The sequence below is a fragment of the Budorcas taxicolor genome, chromosome 19, assembly GCF_023091745.1.
Source record: "Budorcas taxicolor isolate Tak-1 chromosome 19, Takin1.1, whole genome shotgun sequence".
NCBI classification, from domain to species: Eukaryota; Metazoa; Chordata; class Mammalia; order Artiodactyla; family Bovidae; genus Budorcas; species Budorcas taxicolor.
This window is the reverse complement of record NC_068928.1, coordinates 8,342,179-8,357,874: the sequence shown is the minus strand read 5'-3', so window position 1 is coordinate 8,357,874 and position 15,696 is coordinate 8,342,179. Positions and strand designations below refer to the sequence as shown.

Here is a 15,696-nt window from a genome sequence, read left to right as displayed (position 1 = left end):
GTCTTCCTCTCCCAGACTCTAGCCTGAATCTACCTATACCCCTACTTCCCATTAGGCAGCCTCCCACTGTCCCCTGGTCAGCATGATGTTCAGCTTGGAGTTAGTCAGCTAATGGTACGAGTGAAAGGCCCACAGCATCTCTTACTGGGCCCTGTATATGAACATTTATGGAGTGTTTAAATTTCATGGTTTGTCACTTGCCCTTTCGCTTTCTGTCTTGTCTTTCTAATCCACCCTGCTCTCAGGCTTGTCTAACATAGAAATCTGCTGTCCCTTCTTGGTTTCAGGGCTTGCTGAGGCTCCCAGTTACCCAGGTGAATCTGGGCTCGTTAGCACGTTCCAGCCAGAGCCAAGGGTTTGCAGGACTTCAGAAACACTCTGCTGTTCTGGTGGTGATGCATTAGCTGCTTTCCCCAGGCTCCCTGGGGAGCTCCTATTTGTCCTTTAAAAGTAGGGACAGTCACTGCCCCGTAAAACATTCCTTGCCTTCCCCTCAAAGCTAATCACTTCCTCCTCTGTGCACCTTCTTTTCTGGGCTTAAGCGTCGTATTATAAGCACACATTAGTCTCCGGGCTAGGCTGGAAGAGTCTCTAGGACAGAAGCTGCGCTCTGTATTCATCTAGCAGCTTTCAGGGCTGCGAAGGGCATCCACTGCTTGTCTCTCCAGCATCATTCTCGTGTGCCCCCTTTTGTCAGCACCTGGATTTCCCTGTGGAAATCCATCCATCTCGTGCTGTGTCAGAGCTCTTCAGAGGGTCGGATCCCACCCTCAATGACCGGTTCATGTAACCCAGGTCTTAGCCAAACAGCACAAAGTTCTACTTTTGCTAGAAATCGGGACCATTTGACCCCTTCTTCTAGACCGGGAGGGTACAATGAAGCAGATAACTGTGGCTACCATGTTGCTATTGTAGGAAACCAACAAAAAGACAATATCGAAAGGAAAGGGAGGGCAAAACTAAGACAACTGCAGAAAAAGTGCCTTGAACAGTCCACACAGGACGCTCACTCTTCCACGGAGCTTCCAATAAATCCTCTATAATATGTAACTGCTCTGAGCCGGGTTTTCTGAGACAGCTCAAAGCACCTTGAATCAAGGCCCAGGATGATGTCTGTCACATATAATAATAATTACTGCTGTTAAACACTTAATAAATATCTGCCGATTTAAATCCACGGCAGATGTGCCCGGGGTCTGGTTCTGAAATCTGTATCTGAAAGGTTGGCCCATGAGGTCCTGACATGGAGCTGGCAGCCGAGGCTGTGGGGCTTTCCCAGGACATTCCTGCAGGCACAGGGTGTTCAGGCGGCAGATGGGTCCTTCATGAACAAGCACGGTTCCTCCACAGGGCTGCTTAAAGGAGGCCAAAGACCTGGGTTCAAGATCAGGGTTCTCTACCCTTGACCAAAGCCTCGCTAACCAGGTAACCAGCTGTGTGACCTTGGATAAGTCACGGAACCATTCTGTAGCCCAGCTTTCTCATAAAAGCAAATGTGTAAAACTGAGCCAGAATCTTCCGCTTTCCTGCTCACATGTCGGGGTGGCTGTGGTACAGACGTGTGCTCTAAGCTCTGCAGGAGCACCGGGAACCGTGCTGGACCCAGGCAGGTGCTCCATAGATTCTTCTCACCAGCACATGGGTTCACCAACTTTTGGGGCTCCCCAGACCCTGCAGCGCCTCCATCGCCCAGCCCAGAGTACCAGGAAGGGGCTCCTACACCGCCGTCCATGGGGCTCCACGTGCTGTTACAGAGTGCTCAGGGGCATCATTCTTCCCACCCCTCCTCCCGAGCCAGCATGGGAGGGGGTCAACCAGCTCAGGGGGGCAGGCACGGGTGTGTCACCCGCTGAAAATAATTCCGCTAATTTAAAAGACCACTAATATGCTCCCACTCCATTCACTTTAGGGTTAACTTAGATCTGGGCTTCGAGACTAGTCACTAATTGCGCCAGAGCTGATTTATCAAGTGCATGGGATTTCTATTACAAAATTATTGATTAGAGCTGATGTATTTTATCCGCAACAGAGTTGGTCCGAAAGCCCTTGGAAAATGAATGAAGCTGAGGTTAGAGGCGGGCAGCTCTGCACATTATTATAAATTCACTGGGGTTACTGAAACCCAATGCTGGACTCTTTATGGGCAGAGTCCTGGCTCTCCCAGAAATGGAGACTGTTAATGACAAACTGAGAAACGAGGGCCTGGTGCCCAGAGCACAAGGCTGTGACTGGGAGACGTCTGTTCAGGGAAGGTCTTGCGAGTAAGCCTGGCTGGCTGCAGCAGTTGGTCCTAATGGGTCCCAGATTCTCTCCCCCTTTCTTAGGTGCTGGCTCTGTTCCAGGGATTGGGTGACCCCATGACCCTCCCCACAGATGGGCCATCTTGAGGTCACAACCCCCAGAGGATGCTTGCTGCTAGCACAAGGCAGGCTGGGCAGGAAAGGAGAGATGCCTGCACTGCAGACCCGCCCACCCACCCCCTTCCTGGACATGGGATCCTGCTGACGGAGGCCCAGGAAAGCCATCTTCAAAAATAAAGGTCCATTTTCCTTTTTAAAAAGGAGCTGACAGTGCCAGAAACAATGCATCATGGGAAATAAGGGCTTTCTGGGGGAGGGATCTAGATGCTCAGACCACTGAAGGCAAGAAGTGTCACGCGCCTTTACCTGCCCTGGTGCCTGCATAATGCAAACCTTCAAAACAGGCTTGTGGAGACCAAGACTAGGGAACTGAGGCTCATGCCACATCTGGTGCACATGAAACCTGGATCCCACCAGCAGCTGGAGGCGTGTGAGAACACCCCCCGCCCCTAACGCATAGGAGGCCACTGAGACGTGAAAGAATATCCCCAGATAAAATCAGGGCAGGCCTGGGACCTACTCTCCTCCCCAAAGAGTTCATTTTACGGTTCAAGGTCAACTATTTATTCTGTCCCCAGCACTTGCATGTTACTCTCGCTCACTTGACCTCCTAGAACGCACACAGGATGTCCAGCTGCAGGGCAGCAGAGCCATTTTCCCAGCAGAGCCAGACCCAGGCTTTAGGTGGGGGTGGAGGGTTGGGGGGAGACTTCTCTGCTCTCTCCTCCTTCTGTCCCCACCCGCTTCTCCTGCTCCCCATTCTGGGTCAGTCTGCAGCGTCGGCAGCCCCGAAGCCTGCCAGCTCCAGCCATTCCCCTCTGCCCTGGCCCATCTCTACCCCCGTGAAGCCTGGACCGGAAGGCTGGCGTCTCCCAGACCTCCCTTCCCAGGTCTCAGGGCCCCTGGGGCCCTCAATCCGGGCTACCTGCCTGCTCTCACATTCAACGCTGGTCCACCCCCCGCCCTGGGGCCACACTCCACAGGCTACCATTTTGCATTGTCACTTCACACTTTTGGGGGACTTCCTGGGCTCTGTGACTTTGGGGCTCTGCCTCCCCTGATAATAGGTGACTTGCACCCCAAAGGTTCAGATCCCACCTCCGTGTCCTGCAGTGTTGTGTCAGAGCCACTGATCAGCCTGGCTTTAGGAGCGGGTCCTGGGCGGCAGCTACTGCTTCCATCAACTTACAAAGGTTAGGGTCATTTCCCAAAGCTCCAAGAGACCTCTGCCCTGCATTATGACTCATCACCACAAATGGAGGGGACACATTGTGCCTGGAGCTGGCTGACTGCACACGCTGAGCCCAGGGCAGAGGCTGCAGGACTGGGAAGTCTTCCTGGGGAGATGGAGGCAAACCATGGCCTCCTCTTTGGATGTTACTGGTTCCCTCCCTCCCCTCCTCATGAAGCTGTGCCAATAACCTCCATACCAGGAATGTCACCTCTCTCACCCCACCTGCCCTGTCCCCCTTCCCCCTTTACCTTCACCAAGCAGAAGGACAAATGCCAAGCTTCACCAGGACCAAACGTGCCCCCTCATCTGCAGACTGAGGATCTCAAGGTCCTAATCCCTTTCCATACCATATTTCATTTCCCCTCTGACCATGCAGACAGGGCTGCCACATGAACCTGTATCCTTGAAGGTGAGCTGGCAAAGGACTCTAATAAGAGTAGTGGGCTTGGAGAAAGCCCGGCTGTTAGACCTTTCGAAGTGAGGAAAAGACCTGATCTATTCAAGAACCATGAAGAAGACAAGAACAAGGAAAAACCGTAAAACTCCTTGCAACCCGGATTCTATCCTCATTCGCTACAGTAGGACACTATCGAGAGAGATCTCGGTTGGGAAGGTTACAGCTGAGGGTGGTGACCCAGTTCCAGACTGGGGGAGTGGGGAGTGTGAGGGGAGGTGGTGGTGGCGGATGGCGAGAACATGGATCCAAGCCCTTCGGCAACATTGAAAATATGGAGCCCCTTCTCTCCCTGGCCCCCACGCTATCTATCCTGCAGACAGTCGTGCTGTGCCGAGCCGTCCGAGGCCTGTAATATCAACTCAACAATGCATGTTCTACAGCTACGGCTACGGCTACCAGGACATCTACTACAGTGCATGCATTCCGTTCATCCCACAGAAACATACAGTCTAAGAACAGGCAGGGGGTGTGAAATGTTTTACTGGACAACAGGTGTTTTGGAGTCGTAACTAATAAAAAAAAAAATCGAAAACGAAAGTGTACAAAAAAAGACATTTCTCAAGAGTTGGATATGAGTTTGTTTCTTGAACTGTTTCATCTGAACAAGCAAAAACATGCAAACCAGCTGGTACTAACAGGAAGCTGGACACTGAGAGAGGATTAATAGGTGTGGACAAACCTTCCCGCTGAGCGTGCTCAGAAGAGTGTTTGAGAGGAGGTGTGCAGATCCTAGTGTAAGAGAGGCGGGAAAGTATGCCTCAGAGACACTCTCACCGCAGCCCCAACCAAGCAAGAGAAAAGACAACAGTAACGTGACTCTCACACTCACCACCACCATCAGGAGCTCATGTCACTAGATGGGAACAAAGCTGGCAAGTGTAAAGCGCAGTAAGGGGCCCTGGCTGGTTGCGGGGGCGGGGGATGGGCTGGGGCCGGGGCCGGGGTTGGGGGGGCCGGAAGCTCTAAGACTGATAGACCCACCTGAGATGCCACCCAGAAATCAAATAGTCTGGAAATCTGAACCATTTCCTTCACCTGTCAGTGGAGTCCTTTGCCAAATTGGATTTAGGGTGTTTTTTGGGGGGCATGATGGGGCCACTGGAACTGAATGGATACGATCAAAATAAAGTCCCAACTGAGCACAAGAAAAGATGACGTGTCAAACTTCCGGGTGAAGGTAACAGAAAAGTGACACTGATAGTGAAGTCATCTAGGAGTCGCCGGGCCCTCCCCAGGGGCCGCCGGGCTCCCTACGGGTGCAGGCGCCGAGCTGAGCGAATCCAAAGCTGCGCCCCACCCGCGGCTCTCGCAGGCGCTTCCGCTCAGGAGGCCCCCTGCACGTCATCACCAGGAAGGGGAGAACCACACAAAACGGTGGGGCTAGACAAAAGCGAAGGTGAAAAGAGGGCCTTCCACAGTCAGCCTGCCCCTCACAGCCAAGCCTGGGCGCCCCGGGGGCGCAGAGGCCCCATGCCCCGCTTCTGGGAGCTCCCAGCCGGGTGCCGCGTGGGGCCCCGCTCGGGGCAGCACTGCGCAGACTCCCTGAGCCCGCCCTTCCCTGCCAGCGAACTTGTGATGCCCTCCAACAGGCGCTTGCTCGGGGTGGGGGTGCGGGCCGAAGGAACATCCTGCTCGCCTGGGGAGGAGCTGGGATGAGTGCAGCAGGGCTGCGGGAGCACAGGAAGGGAGAAGCCGGCGGTCAGCCCTCCGTGAGCCCCTGCTGGCCCCGGGCGATGCACACAGTCTGTGCAGCCCTCACACGTATGTCCAAACGCCCGGGGCCACGATGAGGGGTCAACAATGGGCCATCCTGCCAGACCTGGCGTCCAGACCATTTTCCAGAGGGAAAGGGCAGGGGCGGGGGGCGAGGAGAGTCTTTACAGGTCAGACCTGCACTAGGTGGAGAGACAGGCAGAGATCTTCCTTCCCCAGCTTTGTAACCCTGCTCTAGGTACAAAGGGGTTTAGTGGGAGAGGGGCCAGGCTACCCTGTCCACACGTGGGCACGTGTCTTCCAGCCCAGTAAGAGCTCTGACTTTGGTGGACACAGCCTGGTCATCGCCCTCGGGCTCACCCAGGGGGCACTGACGGGTGTCCTGTAGCTTCCTGACCGAGCCTGCGGCTGGGGTCGGGCACCTCTGAGTTGAAGGCTTGCTCCTTGCACTAACTAACCCAGGCTGGTGTGGGCGGGGGTCTGGGAGCACACTCCTGAATAGAATTCACTAACAGTTCGGTGATGAGCATGGCTGACCTCGAATGGCCTGTGGGAGACGTGGCTCCCTATGGAAATGGCTACAAATAAAACAGCACTGATCCTGAAATAAAAAATTAAAAAAAAAAGGTGTGGTTGGAGATGGCGCTGACCTTCGGGGTTAGGAGTCAGTGGGGACAGGGTGGGACTCCCACCTGGCTCTGGGGGTCTGTGAGAGGGTGGGGGTGGCAGAGGGGGGCAGAGGCCATGGGGAAACCACGTTCAGACTCACAGAGAACCCCATGCTGCCCTTTAAACTTGCCATGAAGTCAAGGAGAATGGGGGCAGGGAGAGAGGCAGGGTTAATTTTGGGTTAAAGTTTCGTTTCATAATCCAAGTCACGATAAGAAAGAAACTGAGCGGAGGGAACGCCAACCAACAGCACTCAGAAATCTCGAGTTTCCTTTTGTCGCCCCTCCTCCTGGGCACAGGCAGGGCAGAGGCTCGTTTATAATGGCACCAAAAAGTGCTCAACAAAAAGCCAAATGGAACCGGGAGCCAGGAGGCAGCTGGGCAACCCGCTCCCAGGGCGGGGGACCAAGGGACCCTAGCCCACGGGCCAGGGGCCTCTGGAGGCTGGCTGGGCAGCAGGAGGCCAATGAAAGGTGCCCGGCGCCCCGGCCCAACTCTCTGGCTAACTGGCCCTCAGCAGCCCCGAGAATCCCCTGGCCCTTCCAAACAACCCCCAGTGGGCGGCTCAGGGGAGGGGATCCTTTGTAGCTCGAGGCAGTGCCAGTTTGCATGGAACGGATTTTTTACTGACGTTTCCAAAGGGCCTCACTGTGCCAGTCTCTCACCAGCGAGGGTCTGGGTCTTTGTGGCCTTTGCCCTCTAGGCTTTCAATGCCCCGTGGTACCTTCACCAGCATCTCCCTCCGCCCCACCCTCCTCCGAGCCCTGTTACGTAAAACTGAACTCCCTTGGGATCTCCAGCACCCTGGCCACAGGGTGTGAGAACAGAGTACGAACCGTGGCTCCTGGATCTAGGAGGTGCGGAGTCCTCTGGGGGGCTGGGGGAGCGGTGCTGGGGGAGGCCTGGAGACCTCGTGGGGCCCAGCGCACAGCAGAAGCCCTGCCTGCTCAGGAAGGCAGAGGGTCTGGGGGAGAGGGGAGACAGCCCGGCTCTGGCCTCTGGGGAAAGGTTCCCGCCTCACCCTGGGGTTTCCAGACCCTGGCAGAGGTGGGATTTGGAGACCCAGTAACTTGGGCAGCCTTGTGGGAGGAGAAGCCCCAGTTCCCTTGCAGCTGGAGTGCCAGGAGTTCTGGGTCTGTGCTAAGAAGCGAGCCTGGAGTGGTAGGGAGCTTTGGGAAGAGCGGTTTCGCTCTCCAGGGCCAGGCTCGGCCCACGTTTGACCCTCAGGGACTCAGGCGGAGGGGTGGGGGTCTAGCTGGGTCGGCAAGCCCACCTGCGGAGCGCAGCAGGGGTTGAGGGGGCAGGAACACATGGATGGGCTTGGAGCCTCCCTTTACAACCTAGAGCTTCCCTGGCTGGGTCAGAGACACGAGGTGGGGGGCCCTGTGAACCAGCAAAAGCCAGGGAGGGAGATGCCCACGGGCGCCCTGAGGCCGGCTGTGCGGCGAGGCGGGCGTCCAAAGTCCACAAGAAGCACACCTCTCCTTTCTGCGTGAGGGCGTTCTCGTGGCCCTGTGGCCTGCAGGCCCGCCACTACCCCCCCATGGGGCTCCCCCCGCCCCCCCGGGCCGTGGTGAGAGTGGGGGACAGACGCAGCCACACAGATTCAACCGGGCCGTCAGGGTCCCTGCACACGGGGCATGCCTGGGAGCCGCCGGGCCGCACGCCTCCCTACCTGAGCCGCGTGCCGCCGCCACCGCCGCTGCCGCCACCGGTCCGTAAGCCGCTGCTGGGAAGCCTGGTGGAGAGAGGGGAGCTGGGCTGAAGGGGGGCCCGCCAGGGTCCCCCAAAGACACGTCCCACGGTCAGGCCCTGCCCGCACAGAGAGGACGGGTGGGGGAGGGGCCTTCAGGAGGGACATGGATCAGCGGCTCTCAGGCTTCTGGAAGGCCCAGCATCCCTATCTGGGATCCCACACCTGCGAATCAGGTGTGTCTGATTCCCACCCGTCTGTCACCCCAGAAGCTGCCTCTAGAAGGCACACCAGAATCCTCGGAGAAGGTTAGGAGGAACGTCTCTCGGGGGCAGGGTGAGCTCTCTGCTGTCCCTACACTGGTACCCTGGTGATCCCCCGGGGCTTGTCCAGAGCTGAGGGCAGGGGCGGAGCACAGCAGGGCCGGGTCACAGGCGGGGGTCCCCCGAGCCGCAGGCGGGAGGCCCTGGGTGTGGCCTCTGGGCCCACAGGCACCTTGGCCAGGAGATGGCTCAAGCCTAGTTCGCCCCACTATCTTAACTGCAGACCTCTGTGTCAGCAAGGTCACAGGCCCAGGGCGAAGCATCCCGGATGCCCAGCTGGGGGCAGAAGTGTGGGGTGGCAGGGACCCACGGGCGGTGAGCCCTGTGGCTCCCAAGATGCATTATGGGGTTAAGATCTGACTCTTCTGCCTGAGCGCCACTGACTGGATCAAGTCAGCACTGAGGGTCTCCTGGGGGTCTCACCAAGCCCTTGTGCTTCATCTGACAATGCTCCAGGCTCCAAGGCTGTGCCAGCAAGGGGACTAAATGCCACAACAGGGCGACCCAGTGTGGCTGCAGAGGGTCCCGGTGAAGGAAGAGGAGGGCAAGTCCCTCCCCGGGGCTTCTCTTGGCCATGAGCGTGTGTACACACAGCCAAGCCTGGACAGACACCGCCCCCCCACCCCAGGCATCGAACAGCCTGCCTCCAGGCAGACACTTGCAGGCCTGATCCCAAGGCCGGTTTCTCGTGACTTGTTTTAAATGATGTGCTAGAAGCCAGCAGCAAACAGCCCAACAGAGGAGCCCAGCGTTGGCCATTGAGCCTTCCAGATAAAGAACTGCTAACAGGACGAGGGGGTGGGGAGGGGCATGCACCGTGGAGGGCAGAGGGGGGTGGCAGGGGAGGAGAGAAAGGAGAGAGCCGTCCCCCAAACACAGCGAACTAGAAGCCCACTAAATGCTAAGACTATCGCCCTAGCTACACGGAACTACTGGGGAGGAGAGAAGTTCAAAGGGGAAGGAGCTATTCTAGAAACGTCAGGCTAAGCTACTGCAAATGCCAATGAAAAGAGACATACTTGCATTTAAATATGGTAATAGGGCTGTTGAAGGGGGAAAAAGAAAGATCCAGGTGAAATAAAAGTACACGGTAGTGACCCCTGCCAAGACCAAGGAAGGGACTCCCCACCAAGTCCACTCCCCATCTCTTCCGGGCAGGATCTAGATTTCTGGAGATGTGGGTGCTGGCGGAAAGTGCTGAAGGAAAATAAGAAGTCAAGTTATTTCTCCCCATCCGTCCGAACTCGACACCGGGCTCCCCTGCAGGCTGGGAGCAGGGCTCAGGGGACCCTGGGGTAGAAGGAAGAGGGCAGGCACAGAGGACGGTCCTTAGGCTTTTGCACGCTCTCACCTCCTGCTCGGAACAGGTTTCCGTGGAAGCATGAAATGAACAGCGGTGGGGAGCAGTGGAGAGGGGACAGACCTGGGGGAGGGGAGTTGAGTCAATAAGACTTCAACAAAAGGTCTATTTTCTGAAGTCGAGAACATTTTGGACAGAAAGTCTGAGAGAAAGAGGGAGGAAAAAAAAAAAAACCTTATCCAAGAAAGGAAATCCATTATCCTTAATCTCAGATAAAGGCTCCTGCTGGAGACTGCACAGCAGACACTGCTGAGGGCTGGAATTTAATCTCAAGCATCAAAGCGGGCTGAGCGGAGTGACAGGTGTGTGTGTGGGGCTGCAGGGTAGGAGAGCCACCTGGTGCGCCCCGAATAGCTAGGCACCCTCAGAGGACAGGGCCACAGCCCCGGACCCGGCCCGGCCTCCTTGGGAAGCCCCAGGGAGGAGGCTGCTGTCCCAGCATCCTGCACGGGGCTGGCTTCTGGGCCCGCTTCTCCTGCTCCCTGCTACCATTCCTGTCCTGTTAGGCTGCCCAGCTTCACTGATCACCCCAAACATGCTGAGAACAGCTAAGCCCCTGATGCCATTTCCAAGGCCAATGGGCTCTCCGTGGTGGTGGGGTTTGCAGGGGATGTGCGAGCACAGATCCAGGAAAGAGGTGTGTGTGTGTGTGTGCGTATCCCCAGGAAAGAGGTGTATGTGTGTGTATCCCCAGGAAAGAGGTGTGTGTATGTGTATCCCCAGGAAAGAGGTGTGTGTGTATCCCCAAGAAAGTGTGTGTGTGTGTGTGTGTGTGTGTATCCCCAAGAAAGAGGTGTGTGTGTGTATCCCCAGGAAAGAGGTGTGTGTGTGTATCCCCAGGAAAGAGGTGTGTGTGTGTATCCCCAGGAAAGAGGTGTGTGTGTGTATCCCCAGGAAAGAGGTGTGTGTGTATCCCCAGGAAAGAGGTGTGTGTGTGTGTGTATCCCCAGGAAAGAGGTGTGTGTGTATCCCCAGAAAAGAGGTGTGTGTATCCCCAGGAAAGAGGTGTGTGTGTGTGTGTATCCCCAGGAAAGAGGGGTGTGTGTGTGTGTGTGTATCCCCAGGAAAGAGGTGTATGTGTGTGTATCCCCAGGAAAGAGGTGTGTGTGTGTGTGTGTGTATCCCCAGGAGAGGTGTGTGTGTGCGTGTGTATCCCCAGGAAAGAGGTGTGTGTGTGCGTGTGTATCCCCAGAAAAGAGGTGTGTGTGTGTGTGTATCCCCAGGAAAGAGGTGTGTGTGTGTGTATCCCCAGGAAAGAGGGGTGTGTGTGTGTATCCCCAGGAAAGAGGGGTGTGTGTGTGTGTGTGTGTGTGTGTCTGTATCCCCAGGAAAGAGGTGTGTGTGTGTGTGTGTATCCCCAGGAAAGAGGGGTGTGTGTGTGTGTGTGTGTATCCCCAGGAAAGAGGTGTATGTGTGTGTGTGTATCCCCAGGAAAGAGGTGTGTGTGTGTTGGGGGCTCTGGGGCTGCTCCAGCCAGGGGCCCTCTCAGGCCTAAGCAGCCCTGAGGCAGTGCAGCCTGCCTCCAGGATGGCAGGAGGGATCCCAGGACCAGAAGCTCCCAGGGCTGGACCTGCAGGAGCTGGAAGAACAGGAGAGGGGAGCCTTGCCGATTCTCTCCATCTTGTCCTCAGCATCTCTCCCCAGGCCCCCGGGAGTCAGCGGGCACTGGCAGCAGGCTCCCTCCTGGAGAAACTTCTCATTTTGTTTTTGAGGGGTGGGGGTTCAGGCTGCCCTGGCAGCGGGTGTTCAGGACAAGACTGCAGGGAATTGGGCAGGTCTGGTGGAGCGCGGGACTCCTCGTGATGGCTGAGGGCCAGGCAAGCGTGGCAGAGCCCCTGGTCCAGGAGTGCCCGTGGGCACCCTAGCACCCCACTACCCTGATGACCATCCCCACTCAGCGGCCAGGAATGCGAGGAGGGGCTCCCTCCCCAGCACAGCCTGTGTGGTCAATGCAGGAAGGGGGCAACCAGTCTCATCCCTGAGAGGCAGGTTAGCCTGACAGCTAAGTGCACAGACAAGGAACCTGTCCGGGTTCAAATCCTGGCCCAGGCACCTGCTAGCTGCGACTCCGGGCAGGCTGTCTCCTAACCTTTTTCTGAACATTGGTTTCTCCATTTGTAAAAGAGATTGACGCTATTAACTGGAGATTAATAGATGCAAAGTGCTTAGATGACTGCCTGCCAGGAAGTAAGCTTCAGTGAGTGTCAGCTGTCCTCTGATGAGGCTTCCAGGTCTCTGTCCAGCCATCAGCCCTGCCTTCAAGACAGGGCTCTGCTCCAGGCAGGGCTATTCCACGTCCATGCTGGGCCACAGGGTCAGCAGGTCGTTAGCACATGGGGGGCCTGAATCCCTGTTGATAACACTAGGCTGGAATCTTTCATGACGTCCCAACTTCACGCTGTCATTTTAGTGGAATGAAATTTCCATACCTCAGAATTAGAACGTGTGTTCCACTCAGCTCTAACAATGGGCCAAGCTGGCTGGCTCGACGCTGGTGGCCTAATACCTCCCATTTTGCAGTGGTAAATTAGGCACAAACGGGAAAAATCTCTTGCTGATGAAATCTCAGGACTTGAGAGCTCCAAGTTGCCTACCTGGCAACTTAGGTGTTAGGAAGGTAGTGTGTTCCTCCTGTTCTAGAATGTTGCAGTTAAAAAGAAGAGGCTTGGGTGTGGAAGAATGAAGCACCAATGGTGGAACTCCAGGCACGGGCAGGTGCCACACCTCCTGGGAGCTGTCATTCAGACCCAGAGCCCAATCTCACCAGTCTGCAGTCCCTCCGCCCCACCAGTGGGGTAACAGGAATCCCTGGGGTTGGCATCAAACCCAATGTTCCACTTCTCTGCGCCAGAGTAACCAGTTCCTCTCTCCTGCAAGGAGGTCAGGCCGGATGACCTCTAAAGTTCCTCCACCTCCGAGCCTCCCTGAACCTATAAGAGGGTGACAAACCCATGTCCCTCTGTCACTGGAAAGGGGGCTCTGGGGTTGGCCCTATCACACCTCTGGTGTCAGCAATCCATCTAAGGGAAACCTGCTGCCATCCCATCAACATAGAATGAGATGCTTTTTCTGGACTTGCTGGAGCTGTGAGGTTTTATTGAAAAATAGAAGTCGATGGCACTTTTGGGTTTTTCTTGAGAATTGTATGACCCCACACCTACTTTTATTCTGTGGCGCTTACCCGCTTCTGCCTTACCTAAGCACAGTTATTTTTATGTGCACATCTGATTTCTCTTGCTGGGTGGCAAATTCTTTTGGTTGTGGAGGGCAGGGACTGACTCATGTGTCCCACTTAGGGCCCAGCCTGGAGTCTGCCCTACAGACGACTCTAGCGGAGCACGAGCTGATGATGGTCAGACACCCAGAGGCAGGGAAGGAGCACCAGGGCCGGGAGACACCGCTTTGGGTAAATTGAGCTGACAGGCAACGCTGCCTGCAGGTTCAGCTGCCCCTCCGCCCCTGTGACCCTGCACCCCAGGGCCACAAACTCAGATGCCCACAGGAGCGGGCTGGGAGCACGGTGAGCCAGTGAAGGGGTCTGTCTGGTGGACCCATCCTCATGCTGCCCCCTCCCGGGACTACTTCGGGAGCCTCCACAAATGCTGAGGTCTGGGTTCCAGCTTAACGGTTCTGATTTATCTGGTTTAGGGTGCAGTCTAGACAGGGAGACCCTTAGACACTTCCTGGGTGATCCCCTGGGTGCAGCCAAGGGGGAGAACCTTTCGTTCGAAGGCTTTCAAAATTTTTAAAAGGTCAGATCTCAGCTCATATCCGCATAGTCTGTCTCCCCGCTGCCCTGGCGGAAGGGAAGGCCCTCCCGAGACTATGATGGGCTCTAACCCTCCTGACCATCTCCTGTGAGAGCCTCAGCACGGTCTCCGTGCAGAGCAGCGGGTCTCTATCCTGGCTGAGGGAGCCTGAGCACACAAGAACCAGGAGGGGCTCTGTCCTGATCTTCGTAAGTCCTTTCAGGTCATTCTGATGCACTATGGGGGCAGAGAATCTCTGACTGAGAGGGAGCCTTGGGGTGTCCTTGGCTTTCAGTCAACACTGAAGGGTCCCACTGCCCTTCTATTGTGGTCATGGACCTGTTTCTTTGCATCCTCTCCCTTTCCTGGTTTGAGAAGATACTCTCTTGGCTTGGTTCCCACTTCTTTCTGTGATCTTGGATGGGGGATTCTGAGGTTCCTTATGGCTCCGACAGGCTGTGGTTGTGACGGGCATCTTTGTAAACTTCTCTCTTCTAATGTCCTTCCATCCCGAACGGTCCATTACGAAGGACAATTTTCCTGCACTGTGCTTGCTCTGAGCACTCCCTGCCCCCTCCCCAGCATGTCCCGCGTCTCCAGGAGGCACTCAGAGCTGCCCAGGGCCCCTCTTCCTCTCACGTTGGGGCCCCACCCCCAGAGAGCCCGACCATCTGTCTGGGCGCGGTGTGGGCAACAGAAACGTCCAGCACTTCCCCAAACGTGGCTGCATAAGACAACATGGCTTTAGGCACCGCTTGCTGGAGTCCTGGGGCTCTTCTGGGGAAGCAGAAAGCTCTACCTGGGGACCCTGGCCCTGCATCCTTCTCCAGGGGCCTTTCTGCCTCCTGACAGAGAGCTGAGCCCCAACAACCCTTGCTCAGCTGGAACTTGTGCAGGGGCCGCCGTGAGGGACCTCTCTAACTCCAACCCTGCTCTCAGCTCCTTATCCACCCAATAAACCTTCACTGAGCACCTACCTGCATACCTACCTATCACTGAGTACCTTCACTGAGTTCCTACCACTGAGTACTTATTTATCGCTGAGTACCTTCACTGAGTACCTACCTGTCACTGAGTACCTACACACCAGGCACTGTTCTAAGCACTGGGGTCACAGCAGTGAACTAAACATACATGTGTTCCACTCTCATAGAGCTTCTAGTCACTAGCCCCTGACAGGAAAGGGGGCTCCAGCTGTGGACCAGGCTGCCCACAAACCAACTCCCTGGGAACAGGGAGAAAACTGTCCACCAGGGTCTTGGGCGCAAGGGGAGCTGTGACTACTCTGCCAGGGAGAAGCAAGGATCGGCCCTGGACCCACCAGCTGGGAGCCAGGCCCTTGACTGCTCTATGGTCTTCTCACCGCTGAGCTCAAGACCTGGGTGTGGCTACGTCAAATCCTGCTTGGAAAGGGGGGCAGTGATCAGAAGTCTCAGTGTAGCAAGACAGTGGAGTGTGGGAGGTGGCCACCCCAACTTTTTCTCCAGGATCCAAGACACAAAAGGAAAGGGAACGGAGGTATTCCTCTGGTTGTGACCTTGACCCAGCCTGCAAAGGTCTCACCATTTCAATTCAGTTAAAAAAAAACCTATCCAGCTAGGCTCTGGCACACGATACCAAGACACAGATCCTTCAAAATTTTTTTCAGACAGGACCCACCAAATTGGGGGGTAAATCCTTCTCTTTCTGGGCCCCCAAGAGTTCCAGCTTTGGCCTGACCATCTGGGCCTTGTGGACAAGGTGAGGTTTCTCTGCAGTGCTGACCGCAGGGCCAGCGTCAGATGGCTGGTCCAGTCACAGGTTAAGGAGCCCACATTTTGTATCCTACGCACTGGGTCTCTCGCTGAGCCATTTAGCTCTGAACGCCTGAACTCCCAGGGGCCTCCTCACTTGCCTGTTTCCCCAGCTGCACTCTTTATGGACTTTAGCAGGAACTCTGCACAATTACAAATGCCGGTCCCACAGCACCCCAGGACAGCAGACGCTCGAGTCCTGAGAACCCCAAGACTTTCTGCTGAAAGACCCCAGGCTCCACGTTGGGCCCACCATCTGTGAGTAAACCAACAGCTCTGACCTCAAGCTCCCTCCCTTGTAAACGCGGACTCCTTCCCTTTTTGACTCCTGAGATGGGCTGTTTC

The 15,696-nt window shown here is 56.1% G+C and overlaps 1 protein-coding gene across 4 annotated transcripts in view; it reads right to left on the bottom strand.

The window, feature by feature from the left end:
• Window positions 1–15,696, bottom strand: part of MSI2 (musashi RNA binding protein 2) — a 409,668-nt gene that overhangs the window by 17,806 nt on the left and 376,166 nt on the right. For 3 of the 4 annotated variants that reach the window (XM_052657186.1, XM_052657187.1, XM_052657189.1), the window contains exon 11: window positions 8,109–8,171. In XM_052657186.1, coding sequence (XP_052513146.1) covers window positions 8,109–8,171 — 63 coding nt within the window. Of the gene's footprint in view, window positions 1–4,730; window positions 4,781–8,108; window positions 8,172–15,696 lie in introns of all 4 variants that reach the window. The other variant, XM_052657188.1, reaches the window with a different exon arrangement.